The 21,215-nt window shown below is 50.3% G+C and overlaps 1 protein-coding gene across 3 annotated transcripts in view; it reads right to left on the reverse strand.

The window, feature by feature from the left end:
* Positions 1 to 21,215, reverse strand: part of SUSD6 (sushi domain containing 6) — a 99,122-nt gene that overhangs the window by 35,043 nt on the left and 42,864 nt on the right. The window contains exons 1-2 of one of the 3 annotated variants that reach the window (XM_062181839.1): positions 19,890 to 19,920; positions 17,639 to 17,843 (exon numbers count right to left, since the gene is read on the reverse strand). In XM_062181839.1, the coding sequence (XP_062037823.1) occupies positions 17,639 to 17,759 (121 nt within the window). In that variant the 5' untranslated portion in view covers positions 17,760 to 17,843; positions 19,890 to 19,920. Of the gene's footprint in view, positions 1 to 17,638; positions 17,844 to 18,126; positions 18,233 to 19,889; positions 19,921 to 21,215 lie in introns of those variants that run through there. The other 2 variants (XM_062181838.1, XM_062181837.1) reach the window with 2 other exon arrangements.

The following is a 21,215-nucleotide window of genomic DNA, read 5'->3' on the forward strand; positions in this document are numbered from 1 at the left end:
AGGCAGACTTGCCTGCACCCTGTGTTAATCATTCAACTTTCTCCCAATTTTAGAATTAGCTTGGTCCACCCATTGGAGCCTATTTCCAAACCAGCTCTCTCCCTAATGGGTTTAAGATCTCTCCACTTGGGCCGGTGCTGTAGGACAGTGGGTTAAAGCCCTGGCCTGAAGCGCTGGCATCCCATATGGGCGCCGGTTCTAGTCCCAGCTGCTCTTCTTCTGATCCAGCTCTCTGCTATGGCCTGGGAAAGCAGTAGAGGATGGCCCAAATCCTTGGGCCCCTGCACCCACATGGGAGACCCGGAAGAAGCTCCTGGCTCCTGGCTTTGGATCAGCGCAGCTCTGGCTATTGCAGCCATCTAGGGAGTGAACCATCGGATGGAAGACCTCTCTGTCTCTCCCTCTCTCTGTAACTCTGTCTTTCATATAAATAAAGTAAATCTTTAAAAAAAAAAGATTTTCTCCACTACTCTTGTACCGCTCTGAAAAGGGTGGGAGACAGGTTTATTCACCCCAAACGTAAATCTGCAGTTCTTGACGTACGGACGGTCCCCCAGCCAGCTGCCAAGTCCTTCTTTAAGATTCTCCAGTCTCCTCGAAGAGCTACTGGATCAGAAGCTGCAGGAGGCATGTCCGGCCACCAGTGTTGCCAGCCTGGTGGCTCCCTCCCAAGTGTGCGCTTCCTCACTGGCACACCTGAGTGACCTCCAGAACTTCCCAGCCGGGAGCCCACACAGGTTCCACAGGGGAAGGAGGAGCTTCCCAGCTCAGCATATTCTTCTCCTGCTTCCAGGGTTCCAGGCCTTGGGCGAGAGAGAACAAGAGCAAAGAGAGAACAAGAGCAAAAATGGAACCGCCTCCTTGAAGTCTTCACAGAGAAAGGAACAGGTCCTGGGACGCGGCAGGGCCTTGCCTCCTACCGTGAATGAAACCGGTCCTGTCCGCAGCAGCTCTAGGCATGGGGACCAGCTTTCAGAGGGGCCACAGCGGGCCCAGACGCCTCCCTGGATGGAAGTTTGGTACAAGACCAACCTGGCCTGCAGTACTTGCTCTGCAGCAAAACTGAACCAGGGCAGACACTCAGGGTGGGGTGTGTGTGTGTGTGTGTGTGTGTGTTCTGGAGCCTCAGCCATGGCAGGGGAACCCCCGATACTTCCTGGTACACATCCGAAGAGAGAGTGGACACATTGTCAGGAAGCTGAATGGGGCATGGCAGGTGCCCCTGCCACACCACTAACAGAACAGTTAGGAAATCTGCCGCACCCCCTCCTCCCATACCCACTCCCCACTCTTGTTAGCTCTCTGCTGCTCTGGCTCCGACCAGGCCTCCTTCCCAGTGGGAGCTTTCTCTGTGGCTTCTCAGAGGAAAACGGACGTCAGACTTCTGGGTTACTCAACATTCTGACTACAACACCCTCATGCGACCTGACCAGCAGTCCATGAAAAATACTTCTCTGGTAATGATCCTTGTCTTTCTCCTCTCGCCTTCCTTATTCCTTTCTGGGAGGTCCCGGTCCCAGACTGAGACCCCATAGCCTGGAGTTTCAAACTTACTCAAGATCTGGCATTCTATGGGGAACTTGACTTTGACTTTGTATACAAAGGAGACTAGTAAGTGCATGCCTCCCGCCCAGGGATGGACGCTGGATTAACCAGTTAGTGTTAACTCAGTGCTTTGAGCAATTCAGAAAAAAGGATGCTGACTGGGGGGAAAAAGAGCATTATAATAATCCCTTCCACTGGAATACTTTTATTTTTACTCAGCACTTTTACATATATTATCTCACTTAATCCTCTTATTCACCATCTTAGCTATTCCTGCAAGGCCAGGTCGGCAGTTAGGGGAAACAGATTTTCTGAATGCCATGGAGAGGGGCCAGTCGCACAAAGGCTTTGTGCTGCCTGAGGGCAAGGTGCTGAGAACCACAGCTCGACAGCTCAGCTCGGGAGCGGGCTCCTTTGTGTAGGGCACTTCTGAAAGAAACCCGAGACACATCTCTGCTGGAAGTCACCACAGTTCCACACACATCAAATCACAGGCAGGCCTCACCCCGCTTCTCCAGTTACGCTGGCCTGACTCAAGACAAGGAATCCTGGATGCCGTCCGTCTGCTTCCTTTGCCAGTCAGTTCCGAACCCCCACACCCGCCAGCCTACCAGTGGAATTCGTGACGCCAGCTAAGACCCACACGGGACCCCCACACAGGCAGGGAGAGAAGGAGCCCTGGTCAGACACGCCTCCCCGGCCCTCCCCCAGCCTCACTGAGCCTGTTCCTTCCTGTCCCGTGGGCAAAGGGAAGTCATGTGCCACTCTTCTCATCCTCAGTCTTCTCCCACGACTTAAAATTAACATCCTCCTCCAGTCCTCTTTTCTTCCCAGTTTAGATTCATTCAACCTCTTGATCCATTAACTGGGGTTTTGTTTTCTTCTTTAGCCCTTTGATCTTTAACCCTTTTTCTTTAACTCCAGCAGAGCCAGACTTCCACCTCCTGCCTGGCTCTGATGGCTCAGCCAGGAATGGCACCTGCCTCTACCTTTGGGGGTGCATCTCCCAAACTGCTTTTGGTGATGCTGAGTCTAAACTGCCGAATCCGCACGCTAAGGCTGCACTACTTATTCTGTGCGACCCCTGCTTTGAACATACTCCACACGGGGGAGGAGAATACTGGGATGCAATATATTGGGACAGAAGTGACAGCGCCAGTTCCAAGGGAAGTACCCAGACGAGCAGAGTAGACACTATACTAACACACTCCTCTCTTACCTCTAGACACCCCACAACACGCTGGCTGAGTGCCACCTGTGAGGTGCCACAGCGTTAACAGTGACGGTAACAGCAACATTTCACCCTGGTAACAACCCTATATATATGGTGTGTGTGTTCTCATCCCAGCTTGACAGATCCGAAGACCAATGGATCCAGAGTCTGAGAAACTTGCTCAGAATTACATATTAATGGCAGAACTACGATTCAAACCAGCCCATCTGGCCCCAAAGACTATTTTTTTAAGAATTATTTATTTGAAAAGCAGTTAAAAATAGAGAGGGAGATATAAAGATCTTCCTTCTGCTGGTTCATTCTCCAGATGGCCTGGAATGCCACCAGGCTCTCCCACACGGGTGCAGGGACCCAAGCACTTGGGACATCTTCTGCTGCTTTCCCAGGTACAGTAACAGGGAGTTGGATCGGAAGCAGAGCAGCTGTGACTGAAACCAGTGCCCATATGGGATGCCGGCATCACAGGAAGAAGCCACACGTACCACAACACTGGTCCCCAAAACATTTCTTAATCGTCCCATGCTACCTCACCCGCCTGGACTTCAGGTATTGGTGTAGACCTCTTAGAACCATCCCACCGACCAGGAGCCTCTCCCACAGGCATTCCAGCGTGGCGTAATGACTTCCCTGACCCCAGCAGCTGCCACAGTCCTGGCAGTAGCTGAGCAACAGATTAGAGTGCGACTAAGCCAGCAGCTCTGCACCCTCCCGGGCCACAGCACCATCCCTGGCCACCGCTGTCCTCTCGCAGGCTTACGAGGGGCACTGAGGTGCATGTGGCAGCTTCCCTCCAGAGCCAGTCCAGTATCGGTACCCAGAAAGCCCCCTTGGCATGCATACCTCCTGCGTCACCCTTTGTCAACATGTTCTTGTCTAGAGAAGATAATGCTGATTATGAAAGCTCCAAACACAGCCCCACAACCGGGTCATGCTGGAGCAATTGTATGGGGCATGTGAACCCGGATCTGCGGAAGACAGGGCTCCGGTTCCTCAAAGCTGAAATTCCCAGGTGTCTTAGGAAGCCATCAGATCAAAAGCCCCTGCAGATCAGACAGTGGAGATTTCTTAGGGTTCCAACTCCTGGGAAAGCCTCTTCACAGCCTCTCAAAGAGAAAGGACTGATACTAGGGCTCTTGCTAATTCCATTCAAGAAAATACACGAAGCCCATGCTTTCCTTTAGACCCTATTACTTCTAGTGATGAGCGAATGGGTGGTACCTCAAGAGAGAGGCTACTGAGTTGGGCCCTGAAGAATAAAGAGAATGAGAGGAAGGCCCATCCCAGTCATAAGATGATAGGGCAAGAACAGGCTGGGGGCCGGCGCTGTGGCATAGCGGATAAAGCCACCGCCTGCAGTGCCAGCATCCCATATGGGCACCAGTTCGAGTCCTGGCTGCTCCACTTCCGATCCAGCTCTCTGTTATGGCCTGGGAAAGCAGTAGAAGATAGCCTAAGTCCTTGGGCCCCTGCGTTCGCGTGGGTGACCAAAGAAGCTACTGGCTTCAGATTGGCACAGCTCCAGCTGTTGCAGCCATCTGGGGAGTGAATCAGCAGACAGAAGACCTCTCTCTCTCTCTCTGCCTCTGCCTCTCTGTAACTCTGCCTTTCAAATAAATAAATAAATCTAAAACAAAAAAAAGAAGAAGAAGAAGAACAGGCCTGAAGGTGCTATGCTGATGTTCAGGGAAAGGGGAGACAGGGGGTTTCCTTAGCTTTGACCTTTAGGGACAGAGGTTCTGGGAGCTATGGCTACAAACAAACCATCCCAGCTGCACCTCCCAGCCGCTGTCTAATACCAGGGTGTGTTTGAGCTGGCATGGTTTTCCTTACATCCTTCCACTAGATCTTCACATCCCTCCTCATCACTTCAGGGGACCCACTCGGAACTGTAGGTTAGCACACTCTGCAACAAGCTCTTCTGGGAGGTCAGCCTGTGCCTCTCCCAGCAGACGAGCCCCAGCATCTGCACCCCTGACACCCAAAGACACGATCCTATGCTTCTTGTCACCCTTGCCAAATGGCTAGGAACAGGATCCTTTGGGGAACCACAGGCACCCCCAGAGTACTCCTGCTCATATGACCCAGATGTGGTCCTGCTTGTCTTTATGCGGAGGACAAACCAGGAATTCTCCAGAACGTGCTCTGAGTCTACACGAGACCATCACTCGGTTACAGCACAGAAGCAACATGTAAAGGACTCAGTCCCCCCTTCAACAAGCTTATGTGTAAACACACAAATAAGAGCAAAGAACAAGAGCTGCGAACAAAGACACAGAGAGACATGTAAAGTAGACTTCCAGGCTCAGAGACGACAAGCAGCCTCCGTGAGAGTGGTACAGGCAAACAACCACGCAACCCACTGCTTTCTCCGGTTAACCTCGCTGGCCACTCCGCGATCGCCATGCTTAGTACTCAAGGAGCCTTAGTGGGGCTGCACTGGCTCAAACGTCACTGGCTCCAGCCTCCAAAGTCACGAGCTCTGGGAAGAAGAGAGACCCACGACTTTCCCCCCTGCCTGTCCCCAGCCTCCCTGTGCTGGATCAGCAATAAGGAAACACTGACAGCTGCTCCTCTTGCCTGCTCCGTCTCCCACTGGTCCGCAGCAATCCCAAGAAGTCTCCAGCACCTCTCAGTGCTGCCAGAGTCAACAAGACCGAGCTGTCAGAACTCAAGCCAGTGACCATAAACACACAGGTCCTGCCCTCTCCCAAGGAGACATGTGTCTACTACGCGTGAAGAACTGGTTAGGCCCTCTGCATTTCATAAAGTGTCCCCCGATGCTCAGAACAACAACGGCTACAAGCAGAGTTATCATGGCCGTAACTTCCAGAAACATTCTGCACCCTCTTCCCCCAGGGCTGAAATGCCTAAAATACTTTTGTGAATTTAAGAAGAAAAAAACAAAGCGCTCTGCAAAGAAGAAATATTGACAAGAATCTGTTTCTCCCCCCAGGATGACTTGCCAGAATTTTAGATGATTAAACAACTGTACTTCAAAAGATCTGGTTACTGATAAAGCTAGTAAGGCAAACGGGGGAAAAAATCTCCAGGCCTGGGGAAGCAAATCAATCTAGGCAGAGAGTGGTTTTTGTTTTTTAAAGATGTATTTATTTATTTAAAAGGCAGAATTACAGAGAGGCAGAGAGAGAGAGAGGTCTTCCATCCTCTGGTTCACTCCCCAAATGGCTGCAATGGCCAGAGCTGAGCTGATCCTAAGCCAGGAGCTTCTTCCAGATCTCCCATGCCAGTGCAGGGGCCCAAGGACTTGGACCATCTTTCCTGGGCCTGCTTTCCCAGGCCATAACAGAGAGCTGGACTAGGAGAGGAGCAGCCAGGACTTGTGGTGCTGGCATTGCAGGCAGTGGCTTTACCTATTACGCCACAGCACCAGCCCCCAGAAAGAGGTTCTTAAAAGAAATGGGAGGGAGGGGGCAGCGGGCCAGCGCTATGGTGCAGTGGGTAAAGCCACTGCCTGCAGTGCCAGCATCCCATATGGGTGGCCAGTTCGAGTCCCAGCTGCTCCACTTCTGATCCAGCTCTCTGCTATGGCCTGGGAAAGCAGTGGAAGATGGCCCAAGTGCTTGGGCCCCTGCACCCACATGGGAGACCCAGAGGACACTCCTGGCTCCTGGCTTTGGATTGGAGCCCAGCTCTGGCTGTTGCAGCCATTTGGTGAGTGAACCAGTGGATGGAAGATCTCCCTCTCTCTCTGCCTCTGCCTCTCTGTAACTCTGCCTTTCAAATAAATAAATCAATCTAAAAAAAAAAAAAAAGAAAAGAAAAGAAATGCCGGGGTGGGTATTTGACACGGTGGTTAAGATACCACTTAGAACACCTGCACCTCCTATCTGAGTGCCTGGGTTTGAGCCACAGCTTTGCTCCTAACTCTAAGTTCCTAATGGGCACCCTGGGAGACAGCAGGTGACGGCTCAAGTACTTGGGTCCCTACCACCCACATGAAGGACCTGAACTGGGTTCTGAGTTCCTGGTTAAAGCCTGGCTGTTGCAGACTTTTGGGAAGTGTATCAGTAGATGAGAGATCCCTCTTTGTCTCTCACTCGCTTGCTCTCTTGCCTTCAAATAAATTAATTTAAAAATATATATATATATATATATATATATATATAAAACAAAGAAATGCCGTCAAACAGATCTCAGAAAAGTAGGAGGGGCCAGGTGTTTGGCCTTGTGGTTCAGCCAGTGGTTGAGGTGCTGGAATCGCACATCAGAGGGTCTGAGTCTAAGACCGAGCTCCACTCCTGGTGACAGTTTCCTCCTGATGCGCACCCTGGAAGGCAGCAGGTGATGATGGATCAACTATTTGAGTCCCTGCCACCCACACAGGAGACCTAAATTGAGATTCTGGCTCCTAGATTCAGCCTGGCTCAGCCCTGACTCTTGCTGTGGGGGAATCTGGAGAGCAATCCTGCTGGTGGCGGGTGTTCTATCTGTTTCTGTCCATCAAAATTAAACAAAACAAATGAACAACAACAATAAAAAGAGGTGGAAGCAGAAGGACTACCAAGACAAGAGAAAATAAGACATTTCTTATTTTTTTTAATTCTAATGTTGCATTATCCCACATATGTTTTGGAATCATTTAAAATGTAATCCTCTGGGGCTGGCACTGTGGCACGGAAGGTTACGCTACCACTTGGCATGCCAGCATCCCATAATTAGAATGCAGGTTTGAGTCCCAGCACCTCAGCTTTTGATCCAGCTTCCTGCTAATGCACATACTGGGAGGCAGCAGGTGATGGCTCAAGTACTTGGGTTCCTGCCACCCATACACCCACGCGAGATGCCAAGATGGAGTTCTAGGCTTCCAGCTTTGGCCTGGCCCAGCCCTGATTCATGCGTGCATGTGGGGAATGTGCCAGCAAAGGGAAGATCAACCTCTCTCTCAAGTAGATGAAAATAAACAAAAATTCTTTAGATGTTCATGGAAAAATAGAATTAAAAGCTGTTTACCGAAAATTAAATTTCAGTCACATCATTTATATGTATTTATATCATTATATCACATCACTTATATTTATTTATTTATTTATTATTATTATTTTTTTTGACAGGCAGAGTGGATAGTGAGAGAGACAGAGAGAAAGGTCTTCCTTTTTGCCGTTGGTTCACCCTCCAATGGCCGCTGCGACCGGCGCATCTCGCTGATCCGCAGGCAGGAGCCAGGTGCTTCTCCTGGTCTCCCACGGGGTGCAGGGCCCAAGGACTTGGGCCATCCTCCACTGCCTTCCCGGGCCACAGCAGAGAGCTGGCCTGGAAGAGGGGCAAGCGGGACAGAATCTGGTGCCCCGACCGGGACTAGAACCCGGTGTGCCGGCGCTGCAAGGCGGAGGATTAGCCTATTGAGCCACGGCGCCGGCCCTATTTATATTTTGATACCATTGGTGATTTAAAACATATTTTTAAAGGAACAAACTCATGCAAGGTTTTAACATGCAAGGTTTCAAAAATGACTCCAGAAGTTCCCAACTGGATCAGTCAGGTTTACTTTGGCCTACAGTTTTGCAGGTTCACAGTACAAGATCAGACTGGCCCCGCTGGTTCAGCCTCTAGTGAAGTCATTGCTGCTGGCAGAGTCCCAGGGCAGCAAAGAATAGCACATGGCACAAGGGAGCCCATGGCCTGTCTTCATCTCCTTATGAAGCCACCATGAATCGGTCATGGGACTCTACCCTAACCCAACCCAACCACTTCCCAAGGGCCCTATGTCTTGACACCATAACTGCATTAGGTTCTCACCCTCTTAGTTCCATTACTGTAAGACTTTGGGGACCAAACTTTTAACACATGAGCATTTGGGGGACATTCAACACCCAAACAAACATCCAAACCACAACAAATGGTAGCCCTGAATGCCAACAAGAGACAGGAATGGCTTCCTGAGAGGTCACCTCACTGAGCCCAAGCACCTACATTTGGAAGCAGCGTTACTGCTCTTTTCCACTTGTCTTCATGTGTGGAACGAATACATGTAGCATTTGAGAATTTAGGGGCTTAAGAAAACCTCGAGAATATCAGGGATCTAACGCCGCTCAGGATGTGTTGTGTTGAATGAACCAAACAGAACCCGAGAAATTGAGAACCAGGAGCAACTTCCAACCCTGAGCCTGTCTGAACCAATTAACAGTGGGGGAATCACAAAAACCAGAAGGGCAGAATGCTATCAGCTGGTGCAAGAATCTGATCTTCCAACAAGGGAACCACTTTGTTGTGCGCCAATGTTCCAAGTTCCTTACTTATACTGTCTTATTTAATTTTCCCAACAACCTGACGAAGCAGGCATTGTTATCATCTCCATTCTGGAGAAATAGACAGTGAGGTCAGGGAAATTATCCAAGGTAACATGGTTCAAGGAACAAAGGTGGTATTCAATCCCAAATCATCTTACTCAGACTGTACTGCCTCTTGAGAAGGCAAGGAGTTGAGGCGGAAAGGCCACAGATAAAATACCAAGCCACGCTAGTGACCTAGTGGGCCCATGAGAGTTGCAGGTCACACAGCTGCTGTTTTAAGGTATATATGAGTTGAATCTCATTCCACCTGACAAGACAGCTGTGTGAAAAAACTCCAGGGACAAGAGTTTTTCTAGATGTTATAATCAGGGCTGGTGTTGTGCTGTAGCAGGTTAAGCTGCCCCTTGTGACACTGGCATTCCACACTGGAGTGCCAGTTCAAACCCCATTTATCCCACTTCCCGTGGAGCTTCCTGCTAATGCACCTGGGAAGGTAGCAAATGATGGATCAAGTACTTGGGTTCCTGCCACCCAGGTAGGAAAGCAGATGGAGTTCCTGGTTCCTGGCTTCAGCCTGGCCCTGCCCTGGCTGTCATGGACATTTGGGGTGTGAACCAGCAAATGAAAGATTGATATCTTTTTTTTTTAAAGATTTATTTATATAAGATTGATATCTGTCTCTCTCTCTCTCCTCCGCCTCTAACAAGTTAGGCTGTCACTTGTGGTATCAGCATTCCATGTGGGCTCTGGTTTGAGTCTCCTGGCTGCTCCACTTCCAATCCAGTTCCCTGCTCAAACGCCTGGGAGAGAAGTAGAAAATGGTCCAAGTACCTGGACCCCTGCACCCACACGGGAGACCTGGAAGCTCTTGGCTCCCGGCTTAGGCATGGTCCAGCTCCTGCCATTGCGGCCATGTGGGGAGTAAACTAGCACGTGGAAGACATCTCTCTCTGTCTCTCCTTCTTCTTTGTAGCTCTGCCTTTCAAATAAAATAAATAGTTTTTTTAAAAAGTAATCTCACCCTCCCTCCTTTTTAGTGAATTCAGATTTCCACTTTTTTTTTTTTTTTAAGATTTATTTATTTATTTGAAAGTTAGAATTACACAGAGAGAGGAGAGGCAGTGAACCATTCGATGGTTCACTCCCCAATTGGCCACAACGGCCGGAGCTGTGCCGATCCAAAGCCAGGAGCCAGCAGCTTCCTCAGGGCCTCCCACAGGGTGCAGGGGCCCAAGGACTTGGGCCATCTTCCACTGCTTTCCCTGGCCACAGCAGAGAGCTGGATCGGAAGTGGAGCAGCTGGGTCTTGAAGTGGAGCCCATATGGGATGCCGATGCTTCAGGCCAGGGTGTTAACCCACTATGCCACAGTGTTGGGCCTCATCCACTTTTCTTTTCTTTCTTTTTTTTTTTTTAAATATTTATTTATTTACTTGAGAGGCAGAGCTACAGAGGAAGAGACACAAAAAGGTCTTCCACCCACTGGTTCACTCCCCAAATGGCAGCAATGGCTGGATCTGAGCTGATCCAAAGCCAAGAGCCAGGAGCTTCCCCTGGGACTCCCATGTGGGTCCAAGGGGTCCAAGCACTTGGGCAATCCTCTGATGCTTTCCCAGGCTATAGCAGAGAGCTGGATCTGAAGTGGAACAGCTGGGACTCGAACCAGTGCTCATATGGGATAGCAGCACTGCAGGCAGTGGCTTTACCTGCTACACCACAGTGCCAACCCCCAGATTTCTGTGTGTTAACACTGACTGAAAGTGAGGTTGAAGAACACGGTTGGAGAGACGTCAGCAGCTAATATACCCCTCACTCACAATGCACCACAGAAAGATTGTCTCTAAACACTGCTGTCCCTCTGGGCCCCAAAGCTTGACATGAAGCAGGCCCAGGTCACTGCTGACCTGGCCACAGTCCAGGCGGCCAGCCACACCAGCACAAGCCCCTCCTGCAGGCTCATGCTCAAGGGTGACGCAGAGGAAAGGAATCTCCACTGCAAAGACGCAGTGATCAAAGTTCCCCTGGAATCCTACCTAGAATCACTAAAGATTCTGAGTGCTAACCTTAACTTTTTATTAGTACTCTGTGACTCCCTTTTGCAGAAAGTGCTGGGCAGGTAAGAATAACCTCCAAGCTTTCCAAGGTAGGCCAGGGTAGTGGGGGACCCCTGCTCAGCAGGTGGAATTCACCTTCAATGAGGTCTTTAACCCAATCAAGATGCGGTTAAGACATTCAGCTGGGGGAGCTCTGGGTTGCTTTTCTTAGGGTGTACCCTGTGCAATTCTCTACACATGGCACAACAATTAGTGTGCAGAGAACAATTTCTCAATGTCTTTTCATGACGCCAGCATTCAACAAGTCCTGTAATGACCCATCCAGCCTCCTACCACAGTCCCCAGGTCTTTTTATAGTCACAGGTAATTACACCATGGGGCGATTACATCACTTTCGTCAGCAGGGTTTGCAGCTGACAGGAAGCTCTGCGGATGTTTTGGGAACTACATCCTCATTTAGCAAACAATTTGCTATGGTCCCTATTGTTCCTTTCCAAGAACAGAAGTGCCTTGGCAAACTCGGTGCCTAAACTGGAACCAAACAACCAAGGGCCACGGTGGATGAGAACAGAAAGCATCAAAGAAGGAAACATGGGGACCCAGGGATGACTCTTGTATCCTTTTTGATAAAACCACGGGGAGAGAACACAGGAAGAACCCTTCTGCCATCTGAATAACCCGAATGCTGGTCTGAGCACTTCCATCAAGAAACAGAAGAAACCAGCCTCCGGGAAGCCTGCCCTCGGCACAGATAGGGTGGTCCCCAGCCAAGACTCTCTGAGCAAGTGAGACAGACTGGACACAAATCCCAGCAAGCTTCACCACTAACAGTCATGTCTGTCTGAGTAATTCATCTAAGCACCTGCGGCTCGGCTTCTGTGAAACGGCTACAGGACCACCCAGCCCGCGGGGCTTCTGACAGCTGTACACGGACGGCCATCAGACGTGGAGATGACGCTCCCTTCTGTCCTCTCCTCTCCAACTTCAGGGCCTTCAGAGATGCTGAGATGAGCCAGGGCCACCTGCCAGTTTCTCTGTGCCATGGCAAGGCTGAGGGCCAAAGTCACGTCATCTCCCAGAGAAGCCAGCTCTCAACATCTTCCATCTGCGATGAAAACCGACCGCCTGGCCTTCTCACTGTGCTGCGGAACCGAAGACGGCTGCTTCCGCTGTTATTAGGACTGCCCTAGGCAACTGTGAGGTTTAATGTGGCCTGATGTGTCATGGCAACACTTGGTGGGGAGGGGGCACAAACCAGAAAACAGGCAGGAAAGTATTGAGCCTGTTCAGTAAATATGCTCAGGAAGAGAGAATGCAGGCCAAAAGATTCCTCTCTAGGCCAGCTGAGCTCACCCAACTCTGCAAACAGGAGCTCTCTGGGACTTCAGAGGTTATGCACTCGCCCAGGGGATTCCTGAAGCAAACAATGCCTTCCTTGGTCAAATCTGACAACTGCTCCACATCCCCTCCCTGCAACCCACCCTGCACCTTCCGTTCTATGTTCTCAAGACAGCAAAGGACATTGTCTGAGTGACGTCTCCTGCACAGCATGACTCAACAGCAGGTCACACGCCGGCTCTGCTTTGTTGTCATTATTTGGGAATTACACGGCACATTTTACATGCCAAGTGCCCGCCAATCATTTTTATTAGTCTACACAACACCAACCCAACCACTCTTAAGGATCGTCGTTTCTGTTTTACAGGAGACACGAGGGTCAAGTGATTCACCAAAGGCCACACAGCAAGTTTCCCAAGATCACAGGCAAAGGTACAGAGCTAGGAGACCCAGGAGACACTGCTGCACAGCTGGGACCCCAGTTCCTCTAGTCCAAGAAGGGCAAGAGGGTAGCACACACACAGGTCTTACTCCTTTTTTTTTTTTTTGACAGGCAGAGTGGATAGTGAGAAAGAGAGACAGAGAGAAAGGTCTTCCTTTTTGCCGTTGGTTCACCCTCCAATGGCCGCTGCGGCCGGCGCATTACGCTGATCCGAAGCTTGGAGCCAGGTGCTTCTCCTGGTCTCCCATGGGGTGCAGGGCCCAAGCACTTGGGCCATCCTCCACTGCCTTCCCGGGCCATAGCAGAGAGCTGGCCTGGAAGAGGGGCAACCGGGATAGAATCTGGCGCCCCAACCGGGACTAGAACCTGGTGTGCCGGTGCCGCAAGGCGGAGGATTAGCCTGTTGAGCCACGGCGCCGGCACAGGTCTTACTTCTAATTTTGGTCTTCCCACTGCATGGTGTGACTGGCTGTAAAGAATAAGATACGATTTTTGACACCAGTAAAGAAACTTTTCAGTAATTCTCCCCATCTAAAGGAATGACCAAGGGAACGCTGGAGACTTAGGCAATGTCTCTCTAAGACCTTCTCTGCTGTAACTCCGAACCGAGTAGCTGCAGACAGGAGACACAGCATGGAAACTGAGCCCAGACAGGACAGATCCACGATTCCTTTCTACCCAACCGAGCTTTATGACCAAGACTAGGGCTGAAACAAGAAGGCAAATTGCGCCCAAGGATGCCCACTTTGTCATGAATGTGCATGACATGGTAGCATACTCAGGGTCAACCAGAGCCCAGTGGATAAGCTGTGTATTTCACAAGCACCCCATTTTCGGATGTCGCTGGAGAGGGTGTTGAGGAGCAGCCACAGTGAGAAAAGCAAGAAGGGGAAGCAGAGGTTTTCCCGAACTGAACTGCCTTTCCCTGGCTTCAGAGTATCTTAGAGTCCTGGTTTCTTGGCAAACTTGCTTGGCATGCTGCTCACGCCAGGCAGGCACAGCCATACAGGTGTGCTCTGGGTTTCAGGCCAAGGAGCAGGCACCTCCCTCCCCCAGAAGCTGAGAGAGCGAGAGAGGGAGGGAGGGAGAGAGAGAGGAGAGAGAGAAGAGAGAGAGAGAAACACTGGCAGCAACTTGGTACACTGGATCTAAGTGCTGGTGAAACCCCTTCCCCTGCCTGCACCCTGCTGCCTGCCAGGACACGCGTTTTATGGGGAATAGAAATGACTTGGGAGTTGGAAGGGCCAAGGAGGGAGGATTCTTTGCAGATGGGGGAGGGGAAGGAAAACAACAGAGCCAACTTTCCCATCCTGGTCTGAGCCCACACTACAGACACATTTTTCCACACTGGAGAATAATAATCCCTTTATCCAGCCAGTCTGGAACCTTGATAATTGATTTCAGACCTTGGGTGGAAAGTTGGGAAGGTGTGGGTAGATGGAAAACGGTGTGGGTAATGGGAGGAGGTAGGGGGAGCCAACAAAATGGAGGGTGGGGATGGGTGGGGGCTTAATGAAGCTGAAGAGGCTAAGGCCTTGGAGCCGGTATTGTGACACAGTGGGTATAGCCAGCCACCTGCGACACTAGCATCTCATGTGGACGCTGGTTCGAGACCAGGTGCTCCATTTCCAATCCAGCTCCATGCTAATGTGCCTGGGAAGGCAGCAGAGGATGGCCCAAGTGTTTGGGCCCCTTCACCCATGTAGAAGATCCAGAGGAAGCTCCAGGCTTCTGCCTTCAGCCTACCCAGCCATTGTGGTCATTTGGGGAAGTGAACCAGCAGATAAAAGATCTTTCTTTCTTTCTTTTCTTTTCTTTTTTTTTTTTTTTAATGTATTTATTTGAAAGAGTTAGAGAGAAAGAGGTCTTCCATCCACTGGTCCACTCCCCAAATGGCAGCAAAGGCCAGATCTGATCTAATCTGAAGAAAGGAGCCAGCACTTCTTCTGGGTCTCCCATGTGGGTGGAGGGGCCCAAGCACTTGGGCCATCCTTTGCTGCCTTCCCAGGCACATTGGCAGGGAGCTGGATCAAAAGTGGAGCAGCCGGGACTAGAACCGGCACCCATGTGGGATACTGGTGCTGCAGGCCAGGGCTTTAACCCACTACATCACAGTGCTGGCCCCAAGAAGATCTCTCTCTCTCTCTAACTCTACCTTTCAAATAAATAAATAAATCTTTAATAAGTGGGGTTGGGAGCTAAGGCCTTGAGACATTCTGCCACTAACACCACTGTGTAACACACTGGGTGGCTTCCATGGAGGAGCCTTGGAAGAGGCAGGTCACAGGAGCACCACAGGCCCTAGGGTGCCTGGTCCTGGCCCTAGCACCAGTTCTAAGACCCTGGATAAGCACACAGCCTCCAAAGTCCCACCTGGCTGTGGCAGTCCTGCTCAAATAAGCATTCCATTCATGTACATGCCCATGGAGCCCCACTGGCTCTGGGGTGGGGGCAGGTGTGAATCTCTTCCACAGAGTGCCAGGTAGTTTAAGGCTCAAATACTTGAGATTTTGCAGGCCACATGATCTGTCATAACTAGCCACCCTCTGCCACTGTAGCACAAAAGCAGCCATGGACACATGTATTCATGAATGAGCATTGTTTTTTTCCAATCAAATTTCATTTGTGCACACTGAAATTTGTATTTCATGTAATTTCTACATCACAAAACATCATTCTTCTGATTTTTCTTCTAATCTTTTTTTGTTAAAGATTTATTTATTTGCAAGGCAGATGCAGAGACAGATCTTCCATCTGCTGGTTCACTCCCTAATCAACTGTAACAGCTGAAGCTGGGTCAGGCCGAAGCCAGGAGCCAGGAGCTTCTTCCAGGTCTCTCATGTGGGTGCTGGGGCCTAAGCATTTGGGCCATCCTCTGCTGCTTTCCCAGGCTGCATTGACAGGGAGCTGGAATGGAAGTGGAGCAGCTGGGACTCAAACAGGTGCCCACTGGGATACTGACAATGCAGGCAGAGGCCAACCTTCAACACCACAGCACCAGCCCCTCTTCTAACCATTGAAAAATATAAATGGTTAGCTCATAGGCCACACAAACGCAGGCAGAAAGTAGGACTTGGCCTGTGGGCCATGGTTTGCTAGCTTTATACTATACAACGGCGAACAAGACAGTCTCTATACTCCATGGTTGGCTTTGGAATTGCTCAGTGAATGGAGGCCCTGCTTCATTGTGTCACACATGGGTGCAGTCTGGCTTTCTTCTTTGAAACCTCCTACAACCACGATGCCCACACCACGGGTTCCAACTATCACTGCCCAGGGGGCTTACGCCAGTGCTTCTCAAGGCCAAGGAGGAAAGGTTTGGGTGAAGTGTCAAAATGCAGTGGGAAGGCAGCAGAAAAAGGAAGCTGCATGTGTGTACTGGAGAAGGTTATGATGCAATGAAAACTCAGCAGCTGGGAGTGGGCTGTTAGGTCTGGCAGTTAAGATGCCTGCATCCCAAACAGGAGGGCCTGGGTTTAATCCCCAACTCTGGCTCTCGATTCCAGCTCCCTGCTCTTGTAGGCCCTGGGAGGCAGCAAGGTGATGGTTCAAATAACTGAGTTCCTCCCACCCACATGGGAGACCTGGACTGCATTCCTGACTCCCAGCTCTGGGAGCAAATGAGAGTTTGCTCAATGTCTCTCTCTCAAATAAATAATAATTTGAAAAAATCAGCAACTGTTTCCCCCAATGATTCAGAAGAAAATAACAATAAGATTAGAAGAGACTGCACTATTATCATGTTAGGTAAGTGGGTGGTAGACGTGAAAACACTGAACTATGGACTCTACGTCCACCATATACACACCCCACTCCCCACCACTGTCCCCGTCTAGAATCTGGCTCTGAGATCCCTCTCCAGTGAATGCCATCCATCGAAACTTCCCCACGCACTCTTCTAACGGAATCGGGGAGGGTGCCCATTACTGGTGAGCTCAGTGACAGCAGGGATCCCGTCTACAAAGGCAGATTCTGAGACATCACCCAGAGGTCTACTGCACAGGCTCAAATGCGTCTTTTCTACAAAGGGTGCCAGGTCTCCTGGCACATAGAACATTGCTGAAGGCAACAAGAACTAAACAAACTTAAAAAGACTCACTACAGCGTTTCTAGCCCCGGCTAGAGCTCTGCTCAGCTCACCCTCTTCAATACAAAGCCCACAGAATTGTAAGAGTACAAACTGAGGGAGCCAGAAGCAACCTTACAGGTTACCTAGATCAACCCTTTCATTTCACAGAGAGACCGGGCCACAGAGTGGTTAAGTGTCTTGTCCAAGATCAGAACATCAGGAGTGTCAGTAACCAAGTCCTACTGTCACTTGACTACGTTCTCCATCTGAGAAAAACACCGGAAGACAAGCAAAGAGCTGACCATCCCTGAGTGCAGACAGTGTTGTCTTGTTAATCTCCACACCACCCTGTGTGGTGATTCATTCTCCCACCCATCATTCACCTATCACATCACCTATCATTCTCCCTCCAGCGGTAAAACAAACTGCTAGGGGTCCCAGTAGGAACAGGCTCTGAACACAAGCAGCCTGAGTCCCAGGCCTGTGCCCTGACCTGTGTGTGCATCAAGCTCCGTCCTGGCTTGGGGGGAAGGGTGCTGAGTTCATCACCGGCAGGTTCCCACACAGCCCTCCAATGGCTGTCTCACTAGGCCCCAGGCCTTGCTCCCTGGTATGTACCACAGCATAAAACCCCCTACGACAGCCTCCAGCAGGAACAATTGTTCAGTCTTCTCCCTCCCACTTGCAGGAGGACGCTAGGACTCACCGGAGGCAAGCCCGTCTCCAAGCAGGGTACTGAGGACCACCAGCGGAAGGAAGGCTCCATGTCTGACGGAGGCCACGGCCAACGCTGAGCTGCTCTTTGGTGCTATCCTGCCATGGCACATCTTTTATCCGTCCAAGTTGTTTTAAAAAGAAAAAATGTAAAATCCAAAAGTAAGAATCCTAACGTCAGCCAGGCGTAGATTCACCTGTAAGAAACAAAAACAAAAACAAAAAAGTTGAAACAAGGACATAAGAAAGGCGAAAACTTTAGTCATAAGTCAGTTAAAAGCAAGCACTTGAGTAAGGAAGCCATAATCAAATAGAAAGTTGAAAGAATTCTCGCCACTGGATCCCTGCTGCCAGCCAGAGACAGCACAGAGGCGGCTTTTCAACTTCTCCCTGGGGAAACGCCAAGGCCTGCAGCAAGCTGCCACCAGCGTCCGGGAACCAGACCCTGGCCAGGGGGCCAAGAGCCGAGCTCCGCGTCACCTGGACATCCGTCGTCGGCACAGCACAGCTCTGCGGGGCTGCCACCTCGGCCCGACCGCCAGCCTCGGTGGCTCCAGCAGAGAGGGGCAGAGAGGCTCTGCTTTTGCTACTTGGGCTCGGAACAAGTCCAGCTAACCAAAAGGAAAAAAAGAGAGCGAACACGTGTCTTAAAGGGTGAAAAACACCGCCTAGAGAAGGAATGCAGCAGCAGGAGCCAACCCCCTGCTGGCTGCTAAACCGCCCCGGGCTGGATGAGCCGGGAGGATCTGACTCCCTGGCCGTGAATCTCAAAAATGGACTAATTCATCAAGGCCCGCCCAACACACCTGTGACCAGAGAGGCCACATTCTGCGGCTCTCCCCGACAACAATGGAGGGTGGAAGACTGGCTACAGTTGTCAATTAGTCCCATCAGCCTCTCCAGTTCAGATAGCCTTCAGAAGGGTAGCAATCAGTATCTTAAAAACCTATCTAAATCACCGGTCAAGACTTACAAGATTATTTGCTGCATACCTGTAAGGAGGCAGCTGGATTATAAAATGATGCATGCCTATTAGATTTTAGTTAACCTATTTCATTGTACTTGTTCTAGTGTATAACAAATATTCTGATAAGATATTTCCTTTTTTAAGTCCATACATATCCCCCCATTTATAAGGCTTTATGTGCATAGATAAGGGAGCCTGTCATCTACAGCCCAAAGGATGCTCTGAGAAGCCAGACCTAGTCATAATCCTCATCTGAAGCCTTGACTCAGACTTGTATTCCCCAGCAAAGAGGGAACGCAAACAGCAACAAGAGTTGTCTCAATCCAAAAGAGGAGCAGCTCTCTCTAGAGTCTTCAAGCCAGCGCCACGGCTCAGTAGGCTAATTCTCCGCCTTGCGGCGCCAGCACACCAGGTTCTAGTCCCGGTCGGGGCACCGATTCTATCCCGGTTGCCCCTCTTCCAGGCCAGCTCTCTGCTGTGGCCCGGGAAGGCAGTAGAGAATGGCCCAAGTGCTTGGGCCCTGCACCCCATGGGAGACCAGGAGAAGCACCTGGCTCCTGCCATCGGATCAGCGCGGTGCACCGGCTACAGCGCGCTGGCCACGGCGGCCATTGGAGGGTGAACCAATGGCAAAAAGGAAGACCTTTCTCTCTGTCTCTCTCACTGTCTACTCTGCCTGTCAAAAAAAAAAAAGAGTCTTCAAATAAGGGCTGGCGCTGGGGTACAGTAGGCTAATCCTCTGCCCGTGGCGCCAGCATCCCATATGGGTGCCGGTTCTAGTCCCGGCTGTTCCTTTTCCAATCCAGCTCTCTGCTATGGCCTGGGAAAGCAGAAGATGGCCAAAGCGCTTGGGCCCCTGCACCCACATGGGAGGAAGATCCTGGCTCTTGGCTTGGATCTGCTAAGTGCTAGCCGTTGAGGCCATTTATGGAGTGAACCAGCAGATGGAAGACCTTTCTGTTTCTCCCTCTCACTGTCTATAACTCTAGCTATCAAATAAATAAATAAATCTTAAAAAAAAAAAAAAAAGACAAAGAAAAAGAGTCTTCAAATAAGCATTAGCCCAGGTTTCAAAAACCCAGCCAGCCTCTGGTCCTCAAGCAGCCTTCTGTCCCCAGCTTTTACCTTTAATGTTGTAAAACAGTTACAGCTCATAGAGAGGTCTGGGGGTGGAGTCTGTGAATGACCCAAAACAGTACGCAAAACTGTGCAGAAATGTGCGATGGGTGTGCATTTCTGTGTCCGAGAAAGGTAGAGTCAGAATGCCTGGACTTACATCTGTGTCCTCGATTATGTCCAAGTCACATAACTTCTCCACCTTCGTTTCCTCATCTGTAAAATGGGGATAGTGACCACACTGTTTTTACAAGGTTCATACAAGGATTAGGTTCAAAGTGCTTGGCAAGGGGCTGTCATTCTAGCCTAACGGGTAAAGCCATCGCCTGCAATGCCAGCATCCCATATCTGGCTGCTCCACTTCTGATCTAGCTCCCTGCGAATGCGCCTGGGAAAGCAGCTAAAGACGGCCCAAGTGCTTGAGCCCCTGTACCCACATGGGAGACCCGAAGGAAGCTCCTGGCTCCTGGCTTTGGTCTGGCCTGGCCCTGGCTGTTGTGGCCATTTGGGGAATGAACCAGTGGATGGAAGATCTCTCTCTCTCTCTGGGTCTCTCCCTCTCTTGTTAACTCTGCCTTTCAAATAATTAAAATAAAAAAGTTTTTTTAAAGTGCTTGGCAAACTGTCTGGCCTTGTGTAAATCCTCAACAAATACTGACTACCACTGCCACAGTAATCATTAATAAGGCCTGAGCCACAGGGACCTTTGAGCTCATCCAGCCTCACCTTCACGTTTGACAGATGCCTAAGCCAAGGTCCAAAGAGGTCAAAGGCTATGTCACTAGAGTTGATGAGTGACAAAGTGAGGCAATGGGCTCAGAAGCAGCCACATCAGGTGGACATCAGTCCCTGAAGGCAGCAATAAACACCTGTGGCTCATCACAACAGACATCTGCCTCTGTGACATCACAGCATGTGCACAACAAATATTTAAGTAGTGACTGCAAGAGGCTGCATAGGATGGTGCTCAGGGAAGACTCAGAGGAAGTGGTGCTGAACTGAGTCCTGATGGCAAAGAAGGAAGTACTCAGCACAAGCAGGTCAGACTACTTCAGCGGCTTCCCGGCAGAGGCTGAGCCGGGGAGTTTAACCTTTACCCTGAAAACCATGTGATGCTTACAAGAACGGTAAACAGGTTCGTCGTAAGACCAAATTACTTTAGGAAGATCACCCCAACAGGGACTTTGGAGGTTTGGAGGGCAGGGACAGAGCTGTGGTGGACAAGTGGTAAGGAATCTTATCTTTCAAATTTTACAATGTGGAGCTCTTTGGATTGTAACTTGATAAAACTGTCCAAAAAAAAAAAAAAAAAAAAAGCACATACTCTCTGACCCATCCATTCTACTTAACAGAATCTGTCCTCAGAAATTACATGTGTGGGGCTGGCATTGTGGAGTAGGGGGTTAAGACGCCACCTACGACACTGGGATCCTATACGGACACCAGTCTGTCTGATCCAGCTCCTGCTAATAAACCTGGAAAAGCA

Source organism: Lepus europaeus, chromosome 22 (assembly GCF_033115175.1).
Source record: "Lepus europaeus isolate LE1 chromosome 22, mLepTim1.pri, whole genome shotgun sequence".
Lineage (NCBI taxonomy): Eukaryota > Metazoa > Chordata > Mammalia > Lagomorpha > Leporidae > Lepus > Lepus europaeus.